This window comes from Tetrao urogallus, assembly GCF_951394365.1.
Source record: "Tetrao urogallus genome assembly, chromosome: 8".
NCBI classification, from domain to species: Eukaryota; Metazoa; Chordata; class Aves; order Galliformes; family Phasianidae; genus Tetrao; species Tetrao urogallus.
This window is the reverse complement of record NC_136821.1, coordinates 7,075,056-7,087,140: the sequence shown is the minus strand read 5'-3', so window position 1 is coordinate 7,087,140 and position 12,085 is coordinate 7,075,056. Positions and strand designations below refer to the sequence as shown.

At 37.0% G+C, this 12,085-nt stretch overlaps 1 protein-coding gene across 1 annotated transcript in view; it reads right to left on the bottom strand.

The window, feature by feature from the left end:
* The window catches only part of NCKAP5 (NCK associated protein 5), a gene marked incomplete at both ends in the record, with an annotated part of 269,418 nt that overhangs the window by 66,185 nt on the left and 191,148 nt on the right, over positions 1-12,085 (bottom strand). The window contains one exon of the mRNA XM_079538815.1: positions 10,483-10,602. Within this exon, the coding sequence (XP_079394941.1) occupies positions 10,483-10,602 (120 nt within the window). The remainder of the gene's footprint in view (positions 1-10,482; positions 10,603-12,085) is intronic.

Sequence of the window (12,085 nt, the reverse complement as noted above, 5' to 3'; positions counted from 1 at the left end):
AAAAGTCAGGCCTCTTCTTCGTTTATATTTGTATTTTTTTCTCATGTTGCAGTAAATGCAATGCTTTCTGTAAATAGTTTTCTACTGAGCTAATACTAATCAATATGTTAATTCCACTTTGCTAAGTGGATGCCATCCCTGTGTAGGTTTTATGAATTATGGGAACACGAAAGCACAAGAGGCAGAACCCAGAAGTGCTGACACCTTCTCTTGTTGCACTGCTCACAAACACATCCAGTTTTCCTTAACATTTCAGCGTTGTCAAAATCAGTCCAGAAAACAGCTTTATACTAAACTTGTGTGACAAGGAAGAGCCATGCCATTAATCTTTTGTGGCAGGCCTTACACATGGTACCTATGCTCCAACAGTAAATACGCCGCATGTTGTCTTATTTCACTGTATTTAACAAATGCTTTCATGTGAAAATACAGATGAAAGGTGTTGATGCTTTGGTGTCATTGAGCCAACTGTGACCGCATTATCGATCATTATCTGACTAAATGCTACTCACTAATTTCAACATACTTCTAAATTGCCGATACTGACAGCCAGTGCTATTCCTGATAGCGCAACATAATTTCAGTCCTTGGATTTGTGATTCCTACAGTTCAAAATTCATTTTCACATTCCCTTTCTGACTATACCCCAAGATCATCTAAAGGAATTAGGCAGACCTCAATAAGATCTTGTTATTGACATTTATGTTGATCGATGCTGGCTCTTACAGAATTGGAATCTACAGATCAATTCCCTTATTAGATTCGTTCTCAGTGCTGCCATGGTCATTTTATCACAAAAGCTGCTGCTATCAAATGCTGCTTTATCACTTTATAATGGGATATGCTGAAGCTTTCCTCTAGCCTATAGTTGGAAATTAAAACTGTCTGAGAACTAAAAATAGTTTTAACAGATTTCCAAAATTATTCTTATTAACTGCATACACCTATTTTTAAAAGCTATTTGGAACTCAATATACCTAACTAGTAATAATTATTTTCTGAAAAAAAAAACCAACGCACCCAGTTCTCAGAATGGAAAAAATATATATATATAAAAAACACCAGCATTGGAAACTGCCCTGCATCTATTAATTGCCGTTCTGCTGTTGAGTCTAAGAGTGAAGAGAGAGACAAAAATGAGTGTAAGAATGAAGAATTGGTAGAAAAAATGACATGGTTCCATTATGCGAACACTCAAACGTGCAAACACGGAAGAGCACACAAAACAAATATAGACATTGGGTTTGTGGCAGAGTTTTATCTGGTTTTGAATATGGGGACACGGTATTTTTTTAAGAGCAGTGTTACGGTTCCTCTTGAGAGAGGAGTTCATCACATTAATTTAAATCTACGATAAAATAAATTAGCTTTTTTATTGCCAGGTTGAACTACAGGGCTATGATTGTTATGTATTACTACAATCTAAGTCTTAATGGCATTCTTAGCCCTGCGGTGGTCAAACAGAAACCATTTCAGACCTTCTAAAGGCTATTAGAACATGTGCAGATGTCTGGAAAATTAATACTATTATCTAACTCTAACCTTTTGCCTGTAGGAGGAAAAAGAGAGAGAAGGCTCGGGGAAGATGTTTTAGATCGATACCTGAGAACAGAGAAGGGTAAGCACAGTTTCACATGGAAGTTCATCGGCTGTGGACAGGTGATTTTAGCAAGCAGATTCATCCTTATTTGGTTTTCATAGAAATCATTCATTTACTCAGAAAAATAATTTAAGAGAGACGAGCATCATTTTTACAGTCCTTCCTCATTGCTGTTTCTCAAGGTCCAGCAAGCTAGACACTGGAAAGACTCATTCATTTAAATGACAGGAGCATGAATTTGTCAAGGTTAATGTTCAACGAGTCACATTTTCCTTGCACTGTGCATTTGAAAAGTTTCTCCATTCCTCCACTTCTTTTTTTCTTTTCTTTTTGGTGAAATCATTGAAATGTCAGATGGGCAGAAAAAAGTAGGAGGAAGATTCCAATAATATAACAATAAGAAATAATTAGTTTACAGCGTTTGCATATATATTTTCTCTCCAACATTAACAAATCGGTTTTGGCTCAGATAGAATCACTCTAAACAAGAAGAGCCTTTTTATGATGTTTTTCTTGAATGCCCAGGTACAAGGTACTCTACTGAAAATGAAAACCATCAATTGTTGCTCCTGGGCCAAACTGTGCTCTTCCAAATACAGTGCTTCTGAGTGCAGTGCCAAACCTGGGCCAGACATGGCACTCCATGTCATTAGAGTCTCATTTCCCACCCCACAGATAGTACCTGCTCAGAGGGAGCCTGCCCTGGGCTCACAGCAGCTGTGGACCTCACCTCTAGCACTGCTAGCCAGCAGCTGCATACCCTTTTGGCAGCTGGATGGCCTCAAAGAAGCAGTGCCAACTTTTCCTGAGAAATCTGTGGCTTTATGAATTGATCAGGTTTTCACAGTAGATAAAAGGAGGGGTTAGGAGGTATTATAGAGGAAGTATTATAGAGGAATTTTAGAAGGGGTCATCTCCCGGTTCAGCACCAAATAAGTAGCCAGATTTTTAGAATAGTGCCAGAACAGTACAAAGTCTTGTCCCGTGCACACAAAGGACCTAAAAACCTACATTAAAGGCTAATTCCATTTGTTATTCCCCCAGGAGCTGGTGAAGACTGGTAACAGAGCTGAGAGTACCCATATATCTAATTACTGTCAAGAATCTTCTAAGAACTATTTAATGAATTTAAGCAAGCCTCTAAAATACAATGCCAATTTCTGATTCACATTTATGCTTGCAGTATCTGTAATCCATAATCATAATAACTGTGCTCTAATGTAAGTGTATCTACGGTACAGGAAGAGAACACAATACTTACTCAGAGGAAAAATAACTGGGGTTAAGAGGAAGGAAAAGGCAACTTAAAAAAATGAGATGAAGTACTTCTGCTTTTAAAACTACCAAAAATTAGAATCAAAACACTACATTTGTCTCATAAGGTGCAGACCAGAAGGAGGAACTGAAGAGCGAGCATCTTTTTTGAGATTTTTTAAGCACTGATATTTATTCAAGATGCCATTACTTTGACACTCTGATTTTCATGCTTTTAATGCAGTAAGATGGAGTTTAATTCAACGTGTTCAAGACGCCCTTGCAATGCATACAGGACCAGACAAATCACTGCTCCTCTCTGCATCCAGACGCCTGTTAGCGACTAAAGAATCAGGGCTTTCTCACATCCAGGCAGAAATGAGCATGAATGCAATCTAAAAATGCTAAAAGTACAGTAAGACTCAAGTCTGTCAATATCACCTTATAAGAGAATTAATGACAAAGTTAACTTTTCTTTTTAGCTTGCCCTTATCAGAGAGCTACCTACACGGTAATATAAGAGTTAAGGCACTAATGGACTCTTCAGTTTCACTGAGCATCTACTTGCAGATTTTATCTTGCAATACAGTATTTCACATTCTCAGCGAAGTCAACAGAGATTTAGTCAATAGTGTCGTGGCCTTTGGATGAGGATCTGAATCTTACCAGTATCCAAACCATCATTAAAGAAGATAGGTCATTTGGGAAAGAGAGGAGAGCATTAATAAAATTCAGTGCTAAAAGATGGGGTTAGTTCAGTAGGTGTTTTATGATTAATTATGAACAACATTTTATTTTAGTTACTCTTTCTTCCATGCACAGTACACATAAAAGTATACAAAACATACAGCATACATGCCAGCAAAAAGAATTTTTTTCATAGCAGATGGCAACAGAAAGTACTTCTCAAGTAATGTTATGTGCTAAAACTACTTAGGATGATGTTAGATTCATCTGAAGGAATGTGTAATTTATAAGCACTAGCGAATTACACTAATCTGATAAAATCTGAACTGCTTAAATTTTACCAAGTACTTATTGGCACACTTATTTTTAAGTACAAGGCAACAGCTCCTTATTGCATCACATGCATGAAGTCTGCCATTATACTTAAATAGTAACAAAACCACAGTTATAAGTAAACTATAAATGACATTTCACACGTATGCAGTATAACACTACAGATGAAATTAATCCTTTATATATTATTATTTCATATACACACACTTTTGAGTAGTCCTTCGTTTCAGTTTCAAAGTCTTTCAGGAAAACAAACTACATATTCAGTTCTATTAGTGTAATAGGAGAAAACAAAATATCTGTAATAAAAATGGTTATACTTTTATACTGCCTTAGGATTTCAATTGATTTCCATTTCACTATGACAAAAGAAAGGCCTCAAAGTCTTCAAATCATTTAATTTTATGCACTCTTTTGGTAATTCATTAGGGACTTACGGAGTGTGAAATATGCACAGCGATGAGACAATAATTATCCAGCACACCTGCTGCTTACCATAATGTGTTTAAGAAGGGCTTCTAGTGGCTACTGTTCTATCCATTGAGAAATTCAAAGGGCTCCCTCTAGCATCTATACTTATTTACACTTGGAGCATTTATGCAACAATTTATATGGTAAGCTGCTAACGCTTCCTTCTAATACATTCACAAACAGAGCAGGCTGAAACAGCATCACATAGATTATTCTCTTTAAGTTAAGCATTGCTGCAGGTTATATATAACACAAAATAAAAAAATGCACCTTATTAAAGCTTATTAGAAGTTTGAAGCAGATGGCAAGTCTGTTCTATTTTGTACTGTGGAACTCATACCTTTTGTCTAAGATATATTTTCACACTGAACGTACAAATGACAGGAAAAAACAAGGAAAACTGGCAGGGGGTTGGAAATTGACAATCCTTGAGGTCCTTCCAACCCATGACTCTGCCTACATACTATTTCAAATGCCATATTGGATTCCTCCCTTCCTTATGTATCATTAGTGATAATAAAAATCCATGTGTAAAATAAAGAGAAAGCTAGAGTTCACTTAGTATCAGTTGCATGTTGGTCTTTGACAAAAAAAAAAAAAAAAAAGAGCAAGAAAACCTTAGTTCCTTGGTGAAGGTCCACCACCTCAGTACAGTATTTCTCTAATGCTCCTTAAGCATATAGGTGGAGCTGTAAAAAAGGCAAGAAATACGATTTACAATATATTATTCAACACTGTTGATTTAAGCTGAGATGAAACAGATTCAGATTTCTGTGTTCTCAGTGGTATTGATGAATGGGAACAAAACAGAAATAGAAAGTTGGCATCAATTTACAATTTACTGAGACAATACAAGACTAGAAGTAATGACATCAGCATCTGCAAATGAGGAAATGCTCCTTTAATTTGTTCTGAAAGTCTCAAAAATCGTTGAGTGTTCCCTTCTAGATTGCTATCTTGATTCCTGATTCACAGAAGCATTCTTATCGTTTGACATTGCTATAAGAACTGTATGTTCTCATTTGAGACAGGATCTTCATGAGAGTAATGACAGACCTTTGTTACCCTTGATATGGAGAATGCACTCCTGCAGGGCTATGGCTTGAAATCTTTAGAGAACTGTAAGTGGTGTAAAAAGTACCACCTTACTACTTGGTGGATGCTCTACTGCCCACATAATTCTTGTATGAATTTTAATGTGCTAGTTTAAACAATATATTTCACACATACTTTATATTAAAGTGATTAACATTTTGTCTATTCCTACAGCCACTGAGATTTTCATAACTACTGAGCAAACAGGGTTCCGTGACTTCTCTCCTGCTGTAACAATTAGCAGGTCTAAAATTCGTTTCTACTTTAAGCCACCAGTCTCGATTTGTGACTAAGTAAGTATCACTGCAAAGACTGTTAAACCTTATTTATGTTTTCATATTTACTGAGTAAAAAAGCCTCTTTGCGAGTCTGCCCTGGAATTGGAATGTTTCAGAACATTTGCAAATAGGAGTGCCCTGACAACCTCAGGAGCAGAAATGAAGGAAGGAAATAAGACAGTCAACTGCAGAAGTTTCAAACTTCAAACACAATTGTGTAACCTTGGTCTAAGGTCTTCTTGCCTAGAGAAACAAGGCAGCACTGGGAACTGCCTTCTGACAGACAGGAATCATGCTGCTGTGCAGTGTATGATGATCCAGTTACTTAAATACACTTTTGACTGCTGACTGTTTTCTAACTTTTAATCTCAATTAAAGTTTTTGCTTTAATTTCAAACTCTTCAATGCTTTCTTTCTAAAAACTATCTGTATATTGAATGGCTGCAAAGTGCAGCATCTTCACTTTTAACCTGCACTCAGCCATTGTGTCTAACGATGGCTGAACCACAGGTCAGACTCTGAGGCCAGATATTCCATCTCATTTTGTCAGGTGGTCGGGCAATTAATTGCCCTTCTTCTGTCTCATATATAATAATGTTGTTGGTGCAATTTACCCCTTCCTGCTAAGTTGCACAACTGTTTCCATGTAAGTACAGTCATAGCCTATCAAAAATGTCAGGAGATTGTTGTCAGATTGTTATCACAAGAGCTAAGGACAAGGTGGATACAACAAAGTAGCTATTATTGGAGTCAAAGAATTCAGCAGACTGTGCTGTAGCGTTGTGGACAAAATTTTAGACTTGAAATTAAACAATGCAGATGGTCCATGAGTAATAAATGAAACAAACCTTGCCAGAGAAACACAATGAGAAAATGGGTCCTTCTGGAATTGGTAAAGAATCATTTTTATGATGGAAATAAAATGACAATGAAAATACAGTTCGGGATCAGAAATACGGTAAATCTTATCATTAGTAATATTATTTTATGCTTTCTCAACCGTGAAAATTTTACTACTTAATCAAGTAAATCAATTCAATAAATGTTGCTACTTGCCACTTCTAGCACCTTTCACAGAAAGATCCCTGCCTGCTCTGTAAGCAGCTGTGACAGCAACCTCCTGGGTGAAAAGTGAAAACAAGATATTCCACCCGAGGAATTCAGCTCACAAACATTTTGCTCTCATGTAAGCAGAGATATATAACATAAACAACTGCAACATCTATCAAAAGGCAAATCTCAGCCCCTGTTACTGCTCAGTAACTGCTGTAGGAAAGTAATATCACTATTGTAAAGGAAAAATATGCAGTGTTAGAAGCATGTTTGATGTTAATTGCTATGCTCCATTCTCAGGAATGAGTGGGAAAAGGGGCCTAATGAGAAAAAAAAAAAGAGTGAGAAGTTTTGTCTCAGGACTGAGCGGTCTTGATAAAGTCAAACAACTTAGTGAGAAGCCACAGCTAAACACTGAAAATGCCTGCAATTTAATAGTTTAAATAGTTCTATGTATCCTTTATAAAAATAAAAAATCCCCAAAATAAAGTTCCTGGTTTTCTTTCCCAAACCTTTCTTGCCATAGCAAGGTCTTATATATATCTTACATAGCTCTTAAAATCGTCTACAGTACAAAAGAAGCGATGAAAAAGAAAAAGGTGCAGTTATCTCTCCCTACTCCTCTATCCTTCCATTTTTGCATTGGAGCCTCGATAATCTTTTCACAACAAGAGTGAGATGTCCTCTGTATCACAGTCACTGCAAGCAGTAAGCATACCAACATTTCTAGCTCCTAAAAACTTACTAGGCAATCTACTTTATCACATGCCTTAAGGAACTACCTCTATTTCTTTTAAAATATTACTAACCCTTCAACTTCATGAGTACTTTTCTTGTAAATGCACGAGAATGCAATACTTTCAATAATTAGTTTTACAGTAAAGGATTTCTGAAGCAGTCATGAAAACCTTCACTACATGGGGTTTTCTTGTTGTTTCTTTTTTTTTTTTTTTAATTTTTTTTATTTGGTAGTAATCAGTTTGTCTTTTAAACTGTGTGAGAAGCAAAAGGGAAAACAACATGGTGCAATCATCTCTGCATACATGCCACTATTCCACAGTCAAGTTCAAAGCACCTAAATCAAACTGTGTGTCGAAAGAAAAAAAATAAATTAAGACATACAAGATGTGCACCATTTGCCTAAAATCAAATAAAAAAGAAAACACAGGGTAATGAGGAAATCTATTTTAATTTTTAATACTTTTTTAAAAAGAAATCTGTATTTCTGTTGAAATGTCAGATACTCAGAATTTTTATGGTTTTAAAATAAGCACAATCTTTAGTACAAGAGTTTCCCAATACCAACTATAGAATAATTTAATGGCAACATACTACCAAATTACAGAAGTCATGAAGACAAAAGGAACAAATATTTATTTTTAGCTTAGACTCTGTTCTGAAGGTCAAAAATTTTAACTGCACTCAATGTGAGTACTCCTAGGATGAGAGCAGCATGCAAATAAAATTAAACTTCACTATATCAGACAGTACAGGAAATGTAAAAGTAACACTATGTTCACTGCCCCCAATACCACCAAAAGCACGTGTCCATTCACTTTGGTGAAGTCCATAAATTAACAGGAATATCCTTAGCAACATATTTAATACCCTGCTGTACTGGGCTTTAAAGAAATATTTAGCACCTGCTCTAAAGCCAGGGTTTATGCTTTTTCAGGATGATATAATCTAAACTGATCTCTTTTTCTCAGGCACATTTGCTTAATTTCAGTCCTAAGGAACAATTTCTCCTCAGATTTTACATTTCAGACTACAAGATCACAGATGACATACCACTTATTCAATCCTGAAGTAAAATTAGAGGACAAATAGATTTCTGGAAACTCACTAACAGACTGTATTCTTTTTCTGTAAGAGCAACATATGACGTTTTTAGCAGAAGTTCTTCATTTTCTCATGTACACTGCAACTTGTTTCCTGCTTTTTCTTTCTCCCCAAGGGGGGTTACAGCAAGTGTAAGGACACAGCAATATATTCTGCTGCCATCTGGGGGACCTGGACTTCAAGAATGATCTAAATTCTCTTTCTTCCTTGGCCAATAAATACAAAGCAAGTGAAAAGGGTTTGTGTGTTTGGTGGGGGGAGGAGTATCTATACGCATTAGAAGTATCTGTCTATTGGATGGTGCAGGGACAATGGTGTAAAACAGTTTGAATTCCTCTTGAAAACATAATACCATTTAGTCCTATTTGATGCAGGTTCATCCCTTTCAACTTCTGTTACAGCAGTGACACAATCCAGTTTCAAGGAACTGAAGTCAAACCACTTGCTTTTCAGATAGCATCTAACACTGCTTAACACTCCCCAAAACCCTGGCTTACTGTTGCCACAAATTTGTAACAAGGAATGCACAACGTGAAGCTTCCGTGCAGTTTAATCCAATACTAGCACAGGCTACTAGAGGTAGACACTGCAGAAACAAAAAAAGAAAACAGAAGGAAGGGGCAAATGATGGGACTGTCAAAACTAGAAAAAGAGAGCATTAAAGTTCCACGTTGTGGTGGATGTATCCTGAATCAAGAGATATCAGTTCTACATAACAACCAGGAGCCTCTCAAGGACGAACAAACAAGAAAGAAAGCAGGGGTCAGGAAAGAAGAAAACAAAAGAACGAAGGTCCTGACCTAGCAATACCCAAATCAACACAAAATCAAGAATCCACAGATAATGCAAGAACCCAGATCCCTACGATGGTGACCCAGCATCTCTCTACCTATGTTTTTGAGTTTCATACTAAGTACAACTATTTGATCTCACTGTGGGGCTTCCTTGCTTTTGCGCACTAGTTGGTGAGCTGATGAATGTTTTTTCAATAAAGAACCCAAAGTGATGAGAGTTGACAGATGTCAGCTGTCAAGCAACAGTGCAAGGGCTAAATTTTACTTTGATATATACATGCATAGCATCAGAGAATTAATGTGTGCTGACATTATTCAAGTTTTTCACCTCAAATTCATGAATTTTTCTCTAATAATAAATAGCATATGTTAATGAAACCAGAATTTGTCCCACTGCTAGAAGTCTGCACACTTCACTTGGCCATTGTTTACAGTTCTAGCTCATGGTCCGATCTGTTGGAACTTATACACAGCAATTCCATTTCTGCAAAAGGATGTCATAAAGATGGATTAATTCATAATAGTGAACTTCGCCAAATCGAAAGAGATACTAAAGCCTGTCTTATTATTCCAGAGTGGCAAAGGAGTGGGAGATGGGTCAATCGGTTCCTCAGCTATACCCTCCCATAAAAGGTTAAAAAATAAAAATCTCTCTAAACTTGGAGACATACTTAAGTCTTTGTAACTCATATGGCAAAAGTTAAATAAATGGGCTGTCTTCTCACAGGAAATTACAGTGTTCACCATCAAGCAGAATGTTAAGAAATCTAAGTTTCTGCCCTGCAGAGGGATAATGAACCCATATCATTCCATTTATCATACTGAAGAAATACTGTACAAGTCACTCCACAGGTGTGCTCCTTTCTCCACATTTGCACATAACATGTAACCATTGCTCACTGGTGCATGCCTTCAGTTTCAATCGTATTACAGGTTACTGATATTCTTCTAGTATTTTAAACCTATCAGCTGTCATTTTCTACTTATTGACATATCCTTAAAAAGAAGAGAAACATTTTATAACTGGGACAAAAATAGAACTCATAGCTTCCCTTCTGCAAAGGACATTTCCTACCTGGAGGAGGAGGTCAGAAGCTGGTTTGACTCTTTGCTGGAAAAGCACACTTAATGTTCGATTCTGTTGTTCCAAATCAAAAACTCTTGTCTTCAGCTTTATACATTCCTCCCTCAGATCCTACAGAACAAGGGAAAACAGGAAGATTAGAAAGCAGGTAACACAAACTCCTTAAAAAAGTCTGTGTCATGTCAGATACTAAGAAGAAATTAAGAATTTAGAACAGTTCAGTTGGAAAGGACTTAGAAAGATTCAACTGTTTGATGATGTCAGGGCGAACCAAAAATTAAAACTTATTGCTGAGAACATTGTCCAAACACCTCCTGAACACTGACAGGCATGGAAAATCAACTTTGATATACATAAGTAACATATACAGCTTTTAAAATAGTAAAAATCAGAAAAACGTGCTACTTCATTTTTTTCTGGCTGTTTCATCACAATAACATAAATCACAGTAACATCAAAAAAATCTTGTAATGAGAAATAATAGTTACATGATACATCCTCTCGGTGTTTTCTGTCAGTACAAAAAGGGACTTTGTTATAGTATATATATAATTTATCCTACTTAAAGCACAATGCAGCAATTGAGATATGAATGCTGTAGTAAGCATAAGCTAAGGAAAAAGCTTCAGCTGTAACACATCAGGAATAAGTTTAAAGAGGCACAATGCCTTCAAGGTACTCTTCTGAAGTCTCATTCCACATCTGCTTTTTCTGGAATAACCAAGTCAGCAATGCTGGCTGCTATGCTGCAGATGGTCCGCATCTCCCTCCATGTAACTAGTCACTGTAGGATGCTAGGCCACAGTGAGATTTTGACTCACCTGACATACTCGTGAACACAATCCTGCCTGCCCTTTCTAATAAGAGACACCGAAATATCTTAAGATAGGGCACTAGAGCAGAGGTAATGTGTAAAGGCCGTTAGAAGCAGAGGTGGTGTGAAACTTTTGCAACATAAGGCATAAGATATAACTGCCAAAACTGAAAGATGCGGATCCTTTAGTCAAAGCTATGTCAGGTTCATCACAAAAAAAATAATGGCTTCCATATGCAGCAAATTATCTACCTTCTTTTTAATGGCGACATAGGACTTAATTTTTCTGGTCGCAGTGAGGAAGAAAGGATTTTATTGGAAAGAAGGCTTAGGAGAGAGCAAGCTGAACCTGACATTAAGTTCTTTACTATGAGAGTGGTGAGGTGCTGGAACAGCTGCCCAGAGAGGCTGGGGATGCCCCATCCCTGGAGGTGCTCAAGGCCAGATTGGATGGGGCCCTGGGAAGCCTGGTCTGGTATTAAATGGGGAGGTTGGTGGCCCTGCATGTGGCAGGGGGTTGGACATTCATGATCCTTGAGGTCCCTTCCAACCCTGGCCATTCTGTGATTCTGTGATTGCCTTTCCACCTAATTTCTGCAGCTGTCTACTTTGAGGTATGGGAGCTTCATAAATCAGGAAGAATCATTTGCAAATTAAGATCACATACAAAAATAATAAGCTGCAGCCATTATCTAGTTTTATTTAAACCTCCAAAATGCTTCCCTTTATGCTTTTATACTTAGGATAGTTGCTGCCCTGTGATATTGCCTAACCGGTTTT